At 42.1% G+C, this 21,053-nt stretch overlaps 1 protein-coding gene across 1 annotated transcript; it reads left to right on the forward strand.

The window, feature by feature from the left end:
- The first annotated feature begins 11,139 nt into the window (after window positions 1-11,139).
- On the forward strand, window positions 11,140-18,221 carry erfl1 (Ets2 repressor factor like 1). The gene is made up of 5 exons (XM_068324697.1): window positions 11,140-11,200; window positions 11,787-12,021; window positions 13,730-13,907; window positions 15,481-15,610; window positions 17,416-18,221. Exons 1-5 carry the CDS (start codon window positions 11,140-11,142, stop codon window positions 18,219-18,221), a joined length of 1,410 nt encoding a protein of 469 aa, XP_068180798.1.
- Window positions 18,222-21,053: the final 2,832 nt, after the last annotated feature.

Raw genomic sequence — 21,053 nt, forward strand, 5'->3', positions numbered from 1 at the left:
AAACCAATAAAAGCAAATATGCAACCAAAGTAGGTCTCTATGTACAGCATTGTTGTCTGTGTAGGTTCTCGGTTATCCAGGTCATGGTTATCCAAAGCTGTTTAAATCAATCCACTTGATTGAAGGACTTGAAGAAAGTTTATTAAAGTCGAGTGGATTTTCTTAAACAGCTTTGTATATATATACAACATTGTGCGAGTACTGTAATTCATTATTTAATGATTTTTTTTTCCAAATGCTGTATTATATTTTGAAAGGATGTTCAATAATATTAACCCAGGAATTTGGATTTTTTTTTTATTATAGGTCTCAAGAATATATATAGGCCCAAATTTACACGTCTGTTTTGCGTTTGCAATACCATCCTAACCAGATTTTCCCATGTAATGCTCGTCACTTAAAAACACTTGAATTTGAAATGAAGTTTTAAACTTTGGAAGCCAGTTTTGAAGAGCACGACTACTTCTACTGCTTCTTTTTCTTCTTCTCCTTCCATTCCTTCCCTGGATCGCATCATTACCGTCACCGGTGTCAGACCGATGTGCGCGTCGAGCGGAGATCCCCGGCGCGTCCCGTGGAGACGGGCCGTAGATGCGACGGGTTAGCGCCATTACAGGCGCCAATCGAACCTAACGGGATTAGGAGCTGCCAGATGAGAAAAGAAACTGTTCCAACCAAGTGAAAAAAAAAAGAAAAAAAAAGAAAGACTGAATGTAAGAAATAAGAGGTTCACGCTTTTATTAACTCAGCTTTACACCTTCACCGTCTGTGTTCTCTGTTTTATTGGCTCGACCTCTAATCTGTTTTCCAGACCCTGTTTCTGTTTTCTGTGTTCATCATTCCAAACTAGATGCATCTCCCCCCCCCCCATCTCTCCCGGTGTGTGTCTGTATGCACCAGTCAGGAAGTGTCATATTGGGAAATGTTGGAGTGTCATCCCACTCTGCATGATGAGGAAAACTAAATAACTTGCCTTTTTTCCCCATTGTTGCTTCACATTTCATCAACCCCTGTGATGCTTCTCTTGTGCCAGAACCATCAGTCTGGCCTCCCTGCTCTGTTTGTGACTGTCACTGATGCTGCATGCGGTGCTGCAGCATCTGAGACTCCAGCCTTACATTTTCAGTCAGCCTGTCTCTCCATCTTGCAGGCTGATTAAACGTCCCTCACACACGTACACACACACACACTCTCTCTCTCTCTCTCTCTGGGTTTCTCACCCTCTCCTTCTTCTTCCTCCGCGCCTCACGCTCCCCTTGCCCGTGGCTATATGATCGTGAAAAATGTGTTTACAAAACTCGCTCTCTCTCAGATCAAACTGTACGGATGAATCAAAGACTTTGGAGAGAGAGAGAGAGGCAGAGGAGTGAGGAGAGAGAGAGGGAGAGATAGATGGAAGGGGTACGAGCAGAGGGTGTGTTGAAGCCTTATAATTTTAAAATTCTCTGTGTGTTATTCTCTTTTTTTTTTTTTTTGCTCCTCCTCATGCATGTGTGTGTTTGTGTGTGTGTGTGTGTGTTTGTGTGTGTCTGCCTGTATCTCCTTTGGTAATACAATATCTTTAAGGCCCCCAAAACAGCTATGTGTCTCACAGTTAAACATGAGATAATGTAATATTGATGTCTCCTCGTCTTTGCTATAACGCAATACAGGACCCATTCTGGGCTGGACACGCTAACGTGGGCCGATGGTGCCCTCGCACTTAAAAGAATTACTGTGCAATAAAGTTTAGAGGTAAATGTCCCTAGATGAATATGGTGAGGTTATGAATCCACATGAGTTAAAAATACCCCCAAAGTAGCATCAGGTCTCCTTTCAGACACACAACAAGTCCAGATTGGATGTGATTATTATCGTCCAGGTCTCCACCAAGGCTGATGGACTGTTTAAACACAAGGGAGTGGAAACAAGAACTGGACTTTACTGATACACCCCAAGGTCTTTTGTGTTGAATTAATTTAAACACACACACACACACACCTACACACACGTACACACAGCAGTTTGAGCATTTCAGAATGCAAAACATCTTAAATCTTTATTTTTAACAACTCCCCTGATCTATTTGAAATATTTCTAGGAGAGGAGAGGAGAGGAGAGGAGAGGAGAGGAGAGGAGAGGAGGAGGCAGACAGACAGGCGGGGGGAGCGATTAGAGCAGGGTTTATGTATGAGCTATTGATTGAGTCGGTGGTGACTTCTTGAGTGGTTAATTCGGGAAGTGAGAGCGATAGAGAGAGTAACTCACTGACCAGAGAGGGGAGGGTGGGGGGACAGGGGATTTGGGAGGGTGGGGGGGGGGGGAGAGAAAGATAGAGAGCATGATGAGGGAGAAAATAAGGGCAATTCTTCAGGTAACGTGTGGAAAACAAGACACCATTTTTCAAGGAATTATCTGATAACTGAGTCTTAGTGGGTGATTTTAAACCTTTTTGCTTCTGAATGGAACTTAACATTCTATTTGTTGGTTTTTTGAAAAGGGTCTGCAACAGACTCCGCATATATATGCCCTGTTTGATCCTAGAGAGTTCAAAAGATTGGTCTTTTGCACTTGAGGTCAAAAAGATGGGTCTAATTTAAATTTTGACAAACTGTCATAACACTCAAGTAAAAGAAAATCCACTTAGAATTCAACAACATAATGATCACATGTGGACCATATGGATTTAATCAAGGCATTCGGGTTCAGGTCCCAACAAGACCGAACCAACGGTAATGAATTATGTGAATCACATAATCAGAGATCAGAAATGTCATTATTTACATTTGATGGCGAGTGAGTTCCTGTGTACGTTAGTCAAGAATATGGGATGATTCCATTTACAGCCAGACAGGAGCAACTTCAACTCTTTGGACCAGGTTATCAGCCAGGAATGAACTTTTTGTTTGCGTGCGTGGGTTTTTTTTAAATTTATTTATTTTTTATTAAACTGTGGAAGGTCGTTTACTGTGTCTACAAATTTGGTACATGTTTTTCATGATACCCTGCAGCCTGTTCTTGTTTGTGAAGTTGAATAACCAGAATCTAATGTGGAGGGCAAATAAAATGCAAATAGAATAAAACAATTGGAGAAAACAGTAGCTGGAAATCCACGGTGACAACTTATCATTTGCCGTGTCCACATATTTATACTAACACACTTTGTCCACAGCCTGATCCTGAATCAGAAGAAGTATAAATCTGACTAAAAATCTCCTTTGTTTCACAAGAATGTCAAAGAATTCCACCACCAACAAACCATCTTCAAGAAGAAAAAAAAAAGTTTCTCATGTGATGCAGGGTGGGCTAACAGGCAACAGAAACTATAACATTAGTAATGTGTAGAAATAAATCACAGAGGCTTCACAAAGTTTTTATCAGCCTTCATTTTCAAGTGTTTAAGGAGAACCGAGCTGCCCTTTCTTTTTTGAAGTTCATTGCAGAACTGTCAAAATCCAAAACAACTTCAACTCTAATTTAAGACAATTTTATTCCCTTTTCTCAAACTACTTTTTTTTTTCTTTTTTATTTTTTACAAGTTGCACCCTCCTAAACTCTCACACACCTCTGTCTTCTCTACGGGGGTGAAGTTGAGCCCTAGGACTCTCATCTGCTTCCTCGCAACAACAGATGGTTTCCCTGTTCTCACCCGCGTCATGGAGTCTGAGGAAGTCACGATCAAGTGCAACAACTCGGACTAAAGAAGCCAGGCGGTTTGCGCGTGCGCGTCCGCGTCCTCGTGGAAGCGCGCCGATGACGTGAACTTTGTAGATGGATTATTGCAAATTTATCCCGATGCAAATTCATCTGCAGTTTCGACAGTGACCATCTCTGGTTGTGAGTTTGCCGGCGGGACATCCTGAAGTCAAATTCCTAAAAAGCTACGAGTTTTTTTTTTGTGTGTTTTTTTTTTTTTGCGTAAATGTGTGTGTGTGTGCGTGTGTGTGTGTGTGTGTGTGTGTGTGTGTGTGTGTGTGTGTGTGAAGGTCAGCTCGCCAGCGCAGTTTCTCTTCCTATTTATCTTCCCTCTCGCGCAGGTTTTGATCTCTCAGCCGCGAGATCAAAGGCGCTCTCTGGCTATTAGTCAGCGCGAGCCATTGATCCCTCATCGATCCACGCGAGACACAGCCGCCCCGTGAACACCGCGCGAGGCTCCCCAAAGCTCCTCCCGCGCGTCCGGTGAGAGAGAGAGAGGAGAGGAGGAGGGAGGTGGAGCGGCGTCGCGCGCTCTCTCCGTCTCTCTCTCTCTGTACGTGTGTACGCGCGCGCGCGTGTGTATTTTTCAACTGGCGCGAGCAGAGCCAAACTCGAGCTTTTTCTTTGCCGCGGGACATGAAACAATGAGGCTCGAGCCGGTTTTAATAAAGCGCGCTTTCCCTCCTTTCAACTCTGGCGCGAGGCGGACGAGCCGGCAGCGGAGAACGATCGATAATTAATGACGATGAATAATTTAACCCTATCGATTGATACTTTTTTTTTTTCTTCATCCTTTTCCCCCTTCTTTTCCTTCTTTTCTCGAGGCCGGCGTTCCACACCAAACTCATAGCGCTTCTCCCGCTCACATCCTCCTCATCCCCGCTCACCTCTTAAACTTGTTGGCGCTCCACACCTTTTGTGCGTGTAAAAAAGCGGAACTTTCCTCATTTATCAGAAGGTGCGGTAACCCACGAATGACCTGAACATCATCAGACCGGAGGAATCATTAAGACTTCTCCACATGAATGAATCAGACATTGAAGAATTTAAAAAAAAAAAATAATTTCCCAGCTGACAACAAATGAAACAAAAGAGCGCTCATTCAATTGCAATAGTTATCGATGAATTAGAATCTGAGAAAATATGTTTTGTCTCATATTGTTTCTTGGCTGTGCTACGTCTCGAACCATGTGACATACAATGACCAATGAGAGATTGACAACTTCAAATATTCCCAAAATATGTATAGTCTCCCATATTATGATTATGATTGAGACATATTGGGACACCATCAGCTGTTTATAAAAGAATTATTGTTTTTCATGATATCAAATAAAGGTTCTATCTCATGTTGTAGAAAGTAAAACAGTGATCCAGAATTCTTTCAGCTGAATCTGCCTCATTGATGTTCAGAAATAATTAAAAGCACATAAATACAACTCTGTTGTAATGAATGACATTCACTCAGTGGAGCAATGAATGTGTATTAATGCTCAATACCCCACCAAGTGTGCAACTTACCCCCCTATTTGTGCCTGAACATTTGCTAAACGCCAAAGCTCTTAACTATTTAATGAAATGAAAACAAAAAAACTATATCAGATATATAACAAAATTTACAGATCCGCATTGTCAGTCAGGATAATTCAATGAGTGTGGAGCAGAAGAAGACACGGTTGGGAAGATCATGGTCACAGTCATGCGTTCTAAGCCTTCGACGTGAAAATGCTATTATTTAATTGTTGTAACAGACAATTAATTTAAAGGGCATTTAATTCTGAAATATTTTTTCATCTCTGTCAATTCTAAACCCAATCATCACGTCTGGCTTTTTAAGAAATAGTTTCTATCATCTGTTTTCAACCTCGCCACTTCAACTATTACACTATTTGCATGTACATATATACAGTAAGAATGTTTCAAGCTGCATTTCAGTGAGTAATACCTTGTTTTGGAGGTGATAGTATGCCTCTCACTGTGAAGTGGGAGTGTGAGAGTGGGAGCCCTCCTGTAACAATTTATCTGGGTCAAACATAGTGACGTAGTGACAGCACCGTTTGCTGACTGTTCCTATTACAGTTTTGCACCAGTTTCTCACACTCTGTACAAATACAAGTGAGCAAACAAGTGCATATTTAGCTGCAACCATTGCACTATGGCCAACGCAGTTTCTCTTCAAATGTATTAACTATGGGATAGGTTTTTGCAGTCATTGTTTTACTGTCATCTTGATTTCGAAAGCTTGTTATTTAATTTAAGATTACACAAAAGAAGGGACTTACGAAACTAAAACAATATATTTGCCCTTTCAACGTCTCATCATTTCTATTTGATTGTCGTGCAATACAAACTGATGAAATATATATTAATATATCAATGAAAATATACAGCATATTTTAATCGTTAACCACATGAAAACTACATTGGCTTAATTTTAGGTTTGTTATGTTAAGTCGAGAAAAAGTTTTTGATTGGCTTATTGAGGGTCAAAATTGTTTTCAGTTGGGTTTGCTTGATATTATTTTGCTGAGCCTAAACGTTTTAATTAAACTTAGTTAGTTAATCATATAATTATACTCAAGCATAACATAAAAATAAAAAAAATTAGTTTATGTACAAGACAATAGAAATTTTCTATATGTTAAAATTCAGGGTAGATAGATACTAATAGTATGCATGCTTTGACATGTAAAAGATAAATCATTCATAGGTTATTATCAATACCTGAAGATTTTGTGTCATCTTTAAATGATGCAGCTAAATGAGAATTGCATGACCGATGTGGTGACATTGTTTGATTTAGCTTTGACTTTTCTCTAACATTTGGATGGACAGGTTCTTCTTTCCATCTTTCCCTCTGACCAAGCCCCCCCTCCCCTCGTCTCCTTCCCCTTCTTCATCCTCCTCCTCCTTCATTCTCTCTCCCCTCCTCGCTGCTCCTCTCTTCTTCTTTCCATCTCCTCTAACAAACCCATAGCAGAGTCCCTCTGTTCTTCCACCCTGAGGCTGACCAGTGTGTCAGAGCTAACCAGGGAGAGGAACAGAGAGAGGGAAAGACAGAGATCGTAGGAGAGAGGCAAGAAGAGAGAGAAAGGGAAAGAGAGAGAGGGTTCATTTGGGCCTTTTTCAGGGGCAGCTGAAAAAAGGAAGATGAGACAGATGTACAGAGCCTGTTTCATCTTGTGGAAAAAGAAAGCGGGAGAGGCCAGACTCTTCATGCCTCTCATATTTTTCCATCTTTTTATATCGTGACCCATCACTCTTTCCGTCTTTAGACAACACTGGAGACATAATGTTGCCTGGATGTCAGACTGCCCCGTTTCCTCCCAGTACCCCAGTCACTTTGCACAATTTTAACACACAGTTGGTTCTATAGTATATTTTCCAACACTCTCCTTTTCACCCCCATCAGTGGCCCACTAACCGTACTAACCCACTAGCCTTGTTGCCAACATTTGTCAGAGTTCTATGATAGAAATATACATCAATATACTGATTTATAAATGGAATTCAAGACTCTCAAACTACTTGTAGCTGTGCTGGAAACCAGTATACACAGTATAATTTTGCATCAGCTTAGCAGCTAAAAGTAATAACTTTTAAGACCCCCAACTGTTACTAAAACTTTGCGTTGTTGGGGAAGGTTCATTCAAATCAACAAAAATCAAGTGTAAAATATGATTTCAGAAAAAAACCCAAATAAACAAGAATAAGACTTTTCTGAAACAAAAAGTTGTATTTCTATGCACTTTTCAAAAGAAAACAAACAGAATAAAACAACTATATAGTGTGAAATACAAGTGGTGATGAAGCCACAGGGAACTATCCTCCGACTGTTCCCCTCACCTCTATGAATCATTATGCCGTCTTTCAGCTCAGTGCTTTGATTTTATGTTCCCTACTTTGCTGTTTTGGTTCACTCTCACCTCCCTCATCTCATTTCAAGATACAGCATGCAAAAAACTAAAATAAAAAAAAATCTCAGAAAACCCACTCTATGCTACATAACCTGGCAATTAGTGACAGACTTAGCAAGTCGCTTGTGAATACAGCGGAACATCTCTCCACCGACTCCTGAACAGAGTCGGTGGAGAGAAAAGAATGAACATTTTTAAACTGTTTTGAAACTGTTTCCCTAGCTTCCTGTTGGCATAAAATCACGTTGCAGCTTTAAAGATGTTTTTTTTTTTTTTTTCCTCTTTGAGAGTTTGTGGCGAAAACACGATCACCTTTCAGCTTTGATCGGCCTTGACCTAAAGCCGATCTTTGCTTTAAGGTGTTGTAAATACGCTCCCCCCTAAAACTAGCAGATTCTCTAAACTGAATTATCAGCAGCCTCCTACTCAACACATCAGAGAGTTTGCAGCATGAACGTGTGTTTTGTAAAACTACACTCCACAACACACAGAGGAGCCCGACTGGGGTCAGCTGTTAGCAGCATCGGCGTTATTGTCGAGAAGCGACTGTAGAGTAACTCGATGCCCGTGCATTTACCATTGTGACTAGTGAATGTGTGATCCATCATCTGCACTGTGTTTTACAGGTGGCCTTTTGTGGTGCTTTTGTCTGGTCTACAGTTGCTCTGCACAAAATAGCATCCATTTGTGTTCTTGTCTGCGTGTATCTCTGTGCTCCATCAGCACCACAGCATCTTTAGCAGACAAAGTACACTCCGTCTTTCAGCTCACTGGGATGTGTGTTAGTGTGTCTGTATTGATTCAGTAAATATCTATGGGCACCATGTCTTATTTTGTGTGCTGCTCCTCACTGTGTGTCTGCCCGTTACCTGAATACCTGTGTATTTGTGGCACATCTACTTGAGACTGTGTTTGCTGTGAATGTACAATCCATTAGAATCTCTGAACGCCTGCATCTTGACAGTCAGTGCATGCATGTGTGTAAGAGTGTGTGCGCGCAAGGAACAGTATTCCCTGGGCTGCTAGTTATAATGTTTCTGGGGGTGATGGGGGGAACTTGAAAGCCCTGTGCTGCCCAAATCAAAACTAACAAGGAAATGATGGGGGCTCCTTTATCTCCTCTCTGGCCTGGAGGGCTGAGGGGGGAGAGAATGGGAGACTGGGGAGAGAGAGGGAAAGAGGAGGAGGAGGAGGAGGGAAGGTAGGGTGGAGGAAGAGGAGGAGGAGGACGGAGGGAGGGAGGGAGGGAGGGAGGGGGGGGTGGGGGGGCAGCCTGGCTTCCTCTTTGATTTGTAAAAAATGCATTACCTCCGAAATCAAACGGAAAATTACTGCGGCGTAGCAAAACACACAGACCAGGGGAGAGAGAGAGAAAAGGAGATGGGTGGGGCAGGAGGGAGGGGGGAGAAGACAGTGAATAGGTGCGTGTGAATAGAATGGAGGTGGGAAAGAGGAAAGGAGGATTCACCTGTATAGACTGTTGGATAGTGAAAGGGAGGATGGATATATATAGATGTACATGGGCAGTGCGTAGGTAGTGTGAGAGGTGGCTGGAGCAATCCTCAGAGGAGATGAGTTTATGCGTGCTGTGGACCACGAGAACACGGCAAATGGAACGGATGATACAGTATTGATGACCTGTAAGCCATAGGGAAAAGTACAACTTATAGATTACTACCACAAACACAAAGATATCCTATTTTCTGGAGACTCCTACCAGTCTCTGCTGAGGCTTTCATTCAGATGTACAGGTTAGGGGATTCGTACTCGAACAGGGGACACGCATCTATAAAGGGAGCCATGTTTAATCATGTGAAGGCCAGTGTGTGTTTTGATATCCAGCTGGTCCACTGAATAAAAAGTGATCTGGTGTAGACTACATGTAGACTAGCTTTGTTGAAAAATCCCATGTGAAGATAAGGAGCTTTCTATGAAGATATAACCTATAGCGGTTATTTGAACCTTTGCGATAACTTTCACTCATTATGAGAAGGAGAGTGTAGGCAGAGACGAGAGACAGAGAGGAGAAAAAGAATAAAAAATAATAATATGAATGATGAGGGGAAAAAAAAAAAGTGACTGAGATAGGATGAATGCCAACTCTATATTTGAAGACAGAAGGAGCGGCGTGCAAACAAGAAAGATGAAGAGAGAGGAGAGAGTGAGAGGGGCCACAATCCAAAGGCTAGAAGCAGGGTGAGAGCAAGTAAGGGATGGATAGATGAAGTCGGTCAGAGAGTGAGGGAGAGAGAGAGAGAAGTGCCTGGAGTTAGCAATAATAATTTATACAAACACACCTTAATAATTCACGTTCCATTTCAATGCTGGAGGGAAAATCCAAAATTCACAGAGCATAATTAAATAGAGGCATGAGTGTGAAGGGAGAGATAGAGAGACCCAGCATTAAAGATACCAGCGTAGCAGCAGGGCATCGCTTCCATCTGAGCTTTCTAAAACAACCCTGATGAAACTGTCATACCCAAACGAGATCACGTCCCCTTCGCTGGCTGTAGGAAAACTGAAACCTCTTAGCAAATGTCAGCAAATGTCTCCATTGCATTTACGGGAATTAGGAAACTACTAACTGAACAATCGTACTCAAGCACATGTGCTTTATCGTTTGTGAGGCCTTCAGATCACCCACTGAGATGAAAAAAATGGAGAATGGTGCAATGTAGTGGACTCCAATATCAACAGTTTGTCCATGCACGCCTGTGGTTCTTTCACTCGGGGTGCTCGGGTGTTTTTGAAGTGCAAAAGTTGAGATTTATTTATTTATTTTTAAAAAAAAAAAGCAATTTAAAATATCTCATATTTGAGTCGAAAAAAGTGTTTTGGTGAAAAATAATAATCAATATCAAATTTAACGCAGCTGTATATTTTGGTCAGTGTTTGTGATACCAAACATGTTCAAGTTCGATTTCTTCATCGACTGCCGATAATAACATATTTTAGTCGGTCATATCAGTGGAGTACATGCTATTTATTTATGTCATAACTTCAACCAAATTCACCCCGTAAGTAATGAACTGTGAGAACTACATACAACTTTTTTATTCCGCGAACCAAAACTTTGGCTCCATATTCCCCTCAAAACTAGTCTCAACTCTTTTACCTCATCTACACATTACAGATTAAAAGTCCTGAGAGGGTTCAACATTGACCAAGTTTCCAAAAGTCTGTTTAATTCCTCCAGTTCATAAATGCACTACGGGGATGTCCACATGTTGCATCAGACGCCGCCTCAGGTGACCACACAAGGCAGCATCCATCAAACACCTGATCTCCTCCAAAGACATATGAAACACAACCTTGCCCATATTTCACATCGACTTAACGTGTGTTTTTGGACTAATGTTGTACCCTTATGCAATACCTTCAATTTCAACAAAGTTTACAACTTTGACTCCTTGAAAGAACTCTGACTTTATCAAATATGAAATATCTGATGGTTTCAGTTGATGTGCAGAAGTCAGGTGACTGAATCTTTACCCCCCCTTTTTTTTTCTTCTCCATTTCGTTTTTTTGTTTCAGGTGTTTCGGAGGCATGGACTGTAACTGCGTCGGTGATCTGCTGCTCCCCCCGGTGCCGGCTCTCTGGACGCCAGGTCAGTCCCACCATCATGCACGTGTGTGTGGGCATTGTTTTTTTTAATTGCAGATTCTTTACCCTAAAGTGAGGAATTTTATAAAAATCCTCAGAACCAAAAGCATTTCTGAATCAAAAATTGAGTGCAGTTTCGTTATAAAAAAACACAACTGTCTTGATGAAAAACATTGATTCCTGTTAAAATAAATCTAAAATTAACCGCATGCACACACACTGGTAAACAAATTGGTCTGTGGTAGTAATAGTTTGCATGTCTAATTCTTTTATGAGGTCAGTTAGCGCTTTACTCATTTCAGGATGAGTCAAACCTGCTTAACTTCACCCTGATGTGCATACAGTCAGCTTTAGAATTCATGCAGCATCAATCCGATCTCTCCCAGTGAGCTGTCATCATCCTACTGACCAATCTGTTGAGGCCAGAGGGCATTAGCACAGACTAACATTGCTCAAGGCACATGCTGTGATATTAAACACATCATCCCTCACCTCCATTACTCATCAGTCATTTTGACAGCGATCCCTCTTGGCAAGCATGCGGGACAAATGACAGGGCCTAACCTCATCCTCCTCTCTTTCCTGCCCAGGGTTCGCCTTCCCGGACTGGGCTTACAAGCCGGAGTCAAGCCCCGGGTCCAGACAGATCCAGCTGTGGCACTTCATCCTGGAGTTGTTGCAAAAAGAGGAGTATCAGGGGGTGATCGCTTGGCAAGGGGACTACGGAGAGTTTGTCATCAAGGATCCAGATGAGGTGGCTCGGCTGTGGGGGTTAAGGAAATGCAAACCTCACATGAACTACGACAAGCTGAGCCGGGCGCTGAGGTGCGTGTTTGTGCATGATGTGTTGAATGTCAAGAGCTGTTGTTGATATCGGATAAATCAAGATGTTTATCACTCCGAGGTTTACATAAAATGTTTACTCTTGTTTACTCTTTTTCGTGTCGGTTTAATGGAAAGATAAAGATGAGGATTTTCCCTGTGGAACGTCAATACCTTCAATTTCTCCTTATCCGTAGACAAGCTAATGGAAAGTTCACCATTGAGCTGCAGAATAACAAAAAAAAAAAAAAAAATTCAATGGGGATTTTAAAATTAAACCCCAGTGAGAAATTGCTTGGATATCTTCAGAGTGGAGTGCAGGGGGAGTGTTTGGAACCAAACTCACTGGAGGTGATTTAAACAATAGTCCACACCTTCAGCAGTTTACACCCCCCAAACACACACACTATTTTCTTATGCAAAACCACCCTGACTTATTCAACCACACCCAACATACACACACTCACACACATACACATTCCGCTCCTTTGGCCTCTTGTTAATGAGGGGCTGTCGTCAGAGTCTAATTGTTATGAATTGGCTGGGGCCACAATTAGCCTTCTTGATTAGCCTCACGTAATTGCTCTATTAGGGGCCACGGCACAATCGCCATGCAAAGCAAAATGCATACACATCATTGCACCGAGCGCAGCCGCTGTGCATACATGCTGATCCTTACATGGTTGCTGTGTTAGTTGATATAGTGCGTCTGCATAATGAGGCGTCTCTCACCAGGATTAAACGCTGAGGTCCGTGTAATGCGTCTTGAATTCGATGCACTTATTGCGTCAGTTTAAAACAAAGAAATCTAAACGCTCAAAGAAACAGAACATCCACAAGTTTTTTTTCCAAGTTTGTACCTCCCGCGCTTCCACACCTGAGCTCAGATTCTTCACCTTAGCCAGATGGCGTCTTGTTATTCCTCTTACTGCTGATCAGTCTGGCATCCTGGCAGACCGTACATTGTGACACCTCTGTGGGTGGCACAGGAAGCTGGCATGACAGCAGTTCCACATGCCCAGCGGGGAAAACAACTGAGGTTGTTACCATGGAGATGGCTCCCCAACTCTTTAGAAATGCGCTTCGCCGTGGGAAACATGAAGCTTTCTTGGTTTCATTCGCATTTGTACATCACCTGGACTGAATGTCAACGTACCAACGGCTCGTGATGATTTAAATTAAATATCCATCCTACATTTACGGCTCTTCAAAAGAAAACAGGTGCAAGAGATAAAACATTTAAAGTCTGAGATGCTATTTTTCCATTTATTTTAATGCCATGATTTATACCCATAACGCAATAATAGTTTTTAAAAATAGTAAATTTTTCACAATAAGTATTTTAGTTGTGATGTTACCTGCACGTTCAGGGCCTCTGAGGCTCAAAGGCGTTCAACTGCTTTATCTGATACCAGCCGAATAAAATTTCCCTTTAAAGACCCATATTGCATTGAATCAAGGCAGTCAGACATGAATTGATTTGAGGAAGGAGGAGATAAATAAAAACAGTGGGAAATCAGCATAGTTCTCCCCCTACAGCATTCTAGTTGTTTACTTATTCTTTTCTGCTTGGAGTGAAACACAAATCCTTGATGCGAGCATTGTATTAATCCTTCCCTCTGCTTTTCCTGTTCCTTTTTCCTTCATCCTTTATCCCCTCCCTCCCTCCCGCCCCATCCCTCCTTCAATATCCTCTCATCCTCCTCTGCAGGTATTACTACAACAAACGCATTTTGCACAAAACCAAAGGGAAACGCTTCACCTACAAGTTCAACTTCAGTAAGGTTGTGCTGGTTAACTACCCCATCCTCGACATGGCCAACTCCCCCTTCTTTTTGGCACAAAACCACTTCAACGGCGGCTCCACGGCACCCGATTGCAGCCCAGAGGTATGAAGGGTAGAGCGGGAGGGAGAATTTATAAGAGGAAAGTTTTAAAGAGTCAATTGTATACCAACAAAACATTTACAATCTGATAATAATCATTTGTAATTTAAATTAGAACCATAATAAATTTAACCCTGTGATTCTACGGTCTATGACGCCATAATACTCAGACTACTTTAAAACAGAGTAAACCAGAGAGAGGAATGAGGAACAGCAGGAGATGGTTCTCCACTTCTTATTCTTTAATTAATAGTGATTTAATTCAGGTAACTGAAATCCATTTCACTCTAGTGAATCTGCTGTTGTAAGTCTCAGGCCCCTGCTGTGCATTCGCTTTTTACAAGAGAATGGGTGGTATTCATTGTGTGTATCTTTTATTTGCTCTCTAGTGGCGATGCTAATTGAATACTCATTTTCCCTGAGATAGTATAAAATTTTCAAAGAGATGATTTGCACGCACCGAGAAGACGGAAGCATGAACAAAACAGTCCTTCATTTAGAGCTGAAATACTACAATTGTTTTTCTATGTGTGGAAAAAATGAACCAGTGTGCAAATATCTTTAAAAAATTTGATTTCCTTCATTACATATAACATATTTTAAATGGGAAGCTTCTGCCAGTGTGCAGGTAATTTCAGGAATGTTCAGTTGATGTCCTAGAAAGGGTGAATAACTTAAAAGTACAGTAGAGAATTATCCATGATTTGTCTGTGCCATCATTAAGATGGGATAAGGAGACACAGACTCTGAAGGAGAAAGCGAAGGGGCACGGTCTTAACTTGTCCTTAAAACAAAAGGAGACGTTATCCCCGCGTTCTCTCATCCCCGTCTCCGACGGCGTATCCATCTGTCATCGATTGACAATGAAAGAAATAGAAAGCAAAGGGGTCGCGTCAGATCAGATCAATGGCGGGTCATTAATGCGGTTTGTTAAGCAACGTAGATCTCACAGCTTGGGAGTACAGTCTCGCCTTTCAAAGTTGGGGCTGCAAGTGTGACAGATACTATTGATCCAAAGTCCTGTTGGCGGAAAAAAAAAAAAAAAATCCCCCCTTTGTCCCCTTGATTCCTGAGATTCAACTGTTCTATTTATTTTGCTTTCTTCTTCTCCTCCATGTGTTTAACACAGAAAAAAAAATGCACACACACACACACACAGATATACACACCCGGTTACCCTGCATCCTGAATGAATGTCATTCTCTCAGATGTTGGTCCTATTTGTCCTGCAACGCTTTGCAGACAAAATCGGCCCACAATCCCTCTCTCCCTCATCATTTATCCTTTGTGCCCACGGTCTTAATTGCTGTTCTCCAGTGGACTCTGAGTGTCTCTGTCCTTCTGTTTCCCTTTTTACCCCCAGTCCCATGACACTTTTTTTTTTTTTTAAAATCCTGTCTTTGCTACGACTCTCGTCACTTTTTTGCATCACACTCTGCGGGGTGCTGCTGTCAACATGTAAATGTACCCCTGCACAATCCACCCACAACACGAGGGCAGATCCGTAGGCTTGCATGTGTGTTCAGTTTCAGAAGTACAAAAGCTAATTTTTGCTCTCCCCGTCTTCGTCACTCAGACCATACAGTCCCTGTTTCCTCGTTTGCCAGACTCCGGCAGGGGAGCATCCCTGTTTGATCGAGGGGCCACGGCGCCGGGGCCTGAAGGAGACAAGCTGAGACTGGACACATTCCCCTTCCTCGGTTCAGGTGAGCGAATACATGAGGAAAAGTCAGCCCAAAACTCCAGAGCACAAATAGGAATCTTTCAGTATCCCAGAGACAAAGTGTTGGCCATGAGTAAGAGCAGCTCATATAGAGGGTGTCTGAGGTGCATAGGCGGTCAATACACAGAAGACAGACCAGCTTAAACAAGGGGAGGTAAAGACAGCAGGAGGAAAAGCTGGGAGAGGAATGAGGATATGGGGAGGCATGAACATTTATTGTTAAAGGAAATAAGAGAGATGGTTGTCCCATCGCAGTGTGCAGCGCGGCTGTGCTTCAGGTAAAGCAGCCGGGTTAGCTGCTAAATTATGCATATCAGCGGTAGTAAGAAACAAGACGAAGGTTGGACAAATCCTCCAGCTTTTCATCCTGATTTTTTTTTTTTTTTTTATATTTGCCCAATTTTTTTTTTTACAGCTTCAATAAACACACACACACACACACACACACACACACACACACACACACACACACACACACACACACACACACACACACACACACACACACACACACACAGTGTAGATTTTTTGCAAGTTTGCTTGACAACATACATGCGCTTGCCTTTGTTTGCACAATCCATGCGTGCATCAGAATGTGTACAAAAAGTGCTGGAGCTGGAGAGGTAAACAGATCTACCCCATCCCTCCACCCTCCCCGCGCTGTTTATCCTCAGGTCCTATTCCCCCCTTCTTCCATTCTCACCCCTCCTTTCTCTCCCATGTGTCCCCACTGTCCTAATCCCTTCCCAGGCAGGAAGGCCCTAATTGAGGGTGCAGGCTTCAGTTTGTGGCCTGTGGGCGCCCATTACTGTGTTTTCATAAGCAAGTGAGGCCTGCCTGACTGATTCAATATTCATGTGTCTGCCAGCTACTCCTGGCCCCGCACGCAGAGACTTCACCACTGTCAAATTAGCCCTGCATAGTAAATAACGGAGTGAAAGAGGGAGCGAGAAACGAGAGGAAAGAAGGACTGAGAAAAGGAGGCAGAGAGAGAATGTTTGAGTCGGTTGTCAGCTGGAAGGAAGTGCAGTAGGTGGAGAGGCAATTCTTTTGTTTGTTCATTAAAATTGAATTCCAGCATCACCTCAAATTTGACCACCCCCCCACCCCCCTTTCTTCGCTCTCATGTGACGCTCGAAAGGAACCGAATTCAAATATGGTGCAATATTTCATTTGCAACATCATACGGTTTTGGTTTTTTTTTTTTTTTGCTTAATCTGGAATGATATTGTGACAAAACGTCGGCGGCGGGGATGAGAGGTTGTTGCAAGTTGCAAGTTTCCTCTCTGTCAGTTACTTAACCTCTGGACGTACACACACTCGGGTACCGATGCATTTTTTATTATTAGTCCTGTGGAAGATGTTTCGACTGGGCGACCGCCACCGCTCTGAAGATGAGCATCCAAAACTGAGGCGGCGTGTCACCATATATTTCCTTTTCAACATACAGAAATAATAAATGATTTGGAGGATGATTCCTTAATACTTGCATTTTTAATTTTTTTCATTTCCACCCATCCATCCATACATACCTACAATGTAAAATCTTTGTGTTCCCTGTGAAATGGTTGTACTGTGCAGTACTGGTATGCATAAATGAACCGTCAGATTTTTTTTTTTTGATTTTTTTTGTTTAAGGCAAGTGATCCAGATTTAGCCCCTGTGGCTCCAGATTAGAATTGCTAATATACTCTAGCATAATTAGTGAACATTCTTGGGTGCTGTATGTCAAGAAACCTTTGGTCCTTCAGAGAGTTAACCACCATCTCTGGATTTTCTCTATCCTAGGTGCCCCGTGCTACTCCAAGCCCCCGTCCCTGCTGGGCCCGTACCCGCGCAACCCACCCTTTGACTACCCTTGGGGCTTCAACCCCTACCTCTCAGGGGCCTTCTCTCTCAATAACTGCCCCAAACTACCCCCTGGCTCTCTCTACCCCTCCCAGTTTTACCCAAACCCTTTGCAAAGCAGCCTCTCCCAGCTGCCTCACCCCTTCTCCTCGGTGCTTCCCCCTGGGGAGACAGGTGCGGGTGACAGGGGAGCAGTGGGGCAAACAGCTGGGACAAACGGAACGGCGAGCGGTCAGCCGGTCCGGCTCTGCCTCCCGCCTTACCCCGGAACTTTCTCAGTGGGTCGAACGGACGTCGGTTTGTCGTTGGGGGAAAGGGAAAGAGCGGAGGCCAATCCCTCAACCACCGGGTTGAGTCTGGGTTTGGGAGTGGTCGGCCTGGGAGGTGGGACCGGGACGGGTCAGCAGAGCCCCACAGAGAGGAGAGGAGGCGTGAAGCAGGACCCGGAGTCAGACTCAGACCTGGAGATCACAGATCTGAGTGACTGCAGCTCGGACAATGAAAACGAGCATGAATTTGGTGTCAGGAAAGAATCCAGCCTGGCAAATCGATCACAGTTACTGATGGATGGAAAGAAAGGGAGCATGCTTCCACCTATCTCCTCACTCCCCCCGCCAGCATCCCCGCATCCTCTGAAGAGCCTGATGCCCATCAGTCCTCCACCCGTGGCTTCATCACTTTCCCCCTCTATGGCACTGCATGAAAGACATAGGGAGACGGAGACTCTCAAAATGATTCACAGCTAATACATCATGTCCTTTATCCACCATCTTCACCAGTCTGAACTCTCTCTTTTTCTCTCCTCCCTTTTCTCTGAGACACTTTTCTGCTTTAAGTGGTCAATTTCTCAATCAATCCCACTAAAAACTTTTCTTTTTTTTCCCCCAGGAAAGGCACTTATGTTCTTTACTCCTAAAATTACTGTTTCCCTGTTTGCTGTGTAAGTTTTTAACTTGCTTACAGTCCACTACCCCGCTGAGTTGTCAATTTTTCGAAGTATGGGGGGTACAGTTTTAAGAGTATCGGCTGTTTCACCGTCTTATCCTTTCAGTTTTGATCTCTCACACCAAATAATTACCCCATGCTTTCCAGACTTGTTTTACGCATTGCCAGCAATGTGCTGCTATATGCTGTCAACAGGCAGGCAATGGTAGAAGGCAGTGAGGTGGTAAATTACAGCACAGCAACGCCTGCCTTGACAAACATTAACAAACAACATCCTGATACAAACAGAACAGAACAACAAATATCGTTCAGATCGATCTAATTTTACAGATTTGTCCTGTAATTCTTCAGGTTTGGACTTTTGTGTATTATCACTCTGACTTTTGAGGCATGGTAAAATACTGCAACCTAGTGGTTTGTTCTGTCAACATCTGCTTCAAAAAAAAAAAAAAAAATCATATCCCCTCGTAATCTTGTGAGTAAAATTGTTTCCCTCCAGTTTCCGATTACTTTGATATAATATTGTTTCTTGCTGGTTAATTTGAATGTTAAAATCCATCATTCTAATAGTGTTAAGTGTGGTAATCTGTGAATATTTATTTTGTCTTGTGGTTCAAGTATTTCCTGCACATTTGCTAACAGGACAGAAAAAGAGAGTGGAGGGAGCTGGACCAATCTAGAAATTTGTATGAAATATTTCTGTGTATATATTTTATTATGGTGTACATTACATTTAATGATTATTCATGATAAGATTTTAGCTGTATTGTTGTGATTTAATTCAGTATGTAAACATGTTGGAAAAATTATAAGCTTAGGTGTATAAAAGTTTAAATTATTAATGGCAAAAGATCTGCACTCTGAAGATGTTTTTCTATTATGAGGACAGAGTTCACACTGGGAATTATCTCAGACTGTCTCAGCCCCAATTAATTGTGCCCTTTGGTCATTTTTTGCCAGATGCCCAATGTACAAACCCTTTGGGTTCAAATATATGCTGGTAGACTTATTTTTATAGTTAACATTCACCCAATGTATCTGTACTGTAATTAGTCTAATGTGAATAATATTGGCCTTTTATTTTCTTCCATAAATCTCCCCTCTAAAATCTGTTTTGATTATTTTACAATTTGGACTTTTAGTCCATGCCAGCAGCAGGGCAATTGGATTTGCCGAGCATATTTAACGTTGATGAAAAAAAAATTCTATCACTGGTTTATCTCTGATATACAAGATCTAATGGGACACTTTCACTAGTTTCTTGGCACAGAGTGAACACTGAACCATACTGTACAGCTTCATAGCCTTTATAACACATGGTTTTTCAGCAGTGGCGGTATACGATTAGTCGTGACAGCTCTATTGTAAAGTTGATGTAAAGCTCTGTGTTTTTTTGGGGTTTTTTTGAGTTGCTAGAGGAAAGGCCTCCACTCAACTCCATGTGGAGTACACCAACAGCTGTAAATACTGTTTCCTTTATGTGTGTGTGCGCGTGTGTGTGTGTGTGTGTGTATGTGTGCGTGTGCGTGTGCTTGTGTGTACACATCTGAAAATGGCAAAGAAGGGATTTTACCTGTCATTTCTCTTTGTTTTACCGTAAAGAGGAAAAATGGAAAGTGCAAAAAAAAAAAAAGAAGAAGAAAAAGATTCATATCTTCAAAAGCAATAAACATTATTCTGGATAGTGCGCTGTTTTTCATTGTGACTTTGTTTAATTGGTATTATTCTATTATTATAGTGTTGGAATTTCATTGCAGATTTTCCATCACATTATCTTTTAAATGTTAATAAAATTCAGTGGATTGTTTTCACACAATACAGTGCATTTATACAGGAAGACTTAAACTGCCCCCCCCCCCCACCACCTCTATAAGCCTTTAACAAAGGCTTAGGTAATCATTTCATTAGTGATTCACACATTGTGTAAACCTGCTCACTGTTCTGCAGTTAAAACATGGTTTGAACATAAATAGCATGACAATATAAAGTGAGCATCATCTTGAAGCATCAAATCAACTGTTTTATATCTACAGCAGCCACTGAAATGTATAACAAGTGGATTACGAATGTCACAAATGATGAAGAGCAGGAGCAGACAGAAATCCAGAAGGAGGACCCACATAATAAAGAGGCCAGGATCACCTTTAATTCAGTTCATGATGGCCATCCAGAGACACACACTTCAACATGATTCCTGTGAACTCTCTTGAACAGCAAATACAGGATGGTACCATATACGATAACACTTTTTAAACAAACATACCTGGGGTTTAAGATAAATTTTACAGCATTGTGTCAATCTTTAATGCAGAATTTAATCAATACATTTAAGCCACAACAGGCTTCATTTCAAGCCAAAGTTAAAGCCAACAAACAAACTTACATGTAGGTACTATTGTGTGGGAACCACCATGATGCAGTCAAGAATAAATTTTGACCACAGATATTTTTGTGTACAAAATATGTATTGATCAAATCAAAGATTTTGGGAGACACAAACCCCCGCTGCAGAACAACCCAATAGGTTTCTGTGACTTAAAAATTAGCCGTACTTTTCCCATTATTACTGCCACTGTCTAGTGCAGAACTGCTGCTGCTGAAACTGTTCAAAAAACAGAAAAAAACCCCAAGAA

This window comes from Antennarius striatus, chromosome 9 (assembly GCF_040054535.1).
Source record: "Antennarius striatus isolate MH-2024 chromosome 9, ASM4005453v1, whole genome shotgun sequence".
Taxonomy (NCBI): domain Eukaryota; kingdom Metazoa; phylum Chordata; class Actinopteri; order Lophiiformes; family Antennariidae; genus Antennarius; species Antennarius striatus.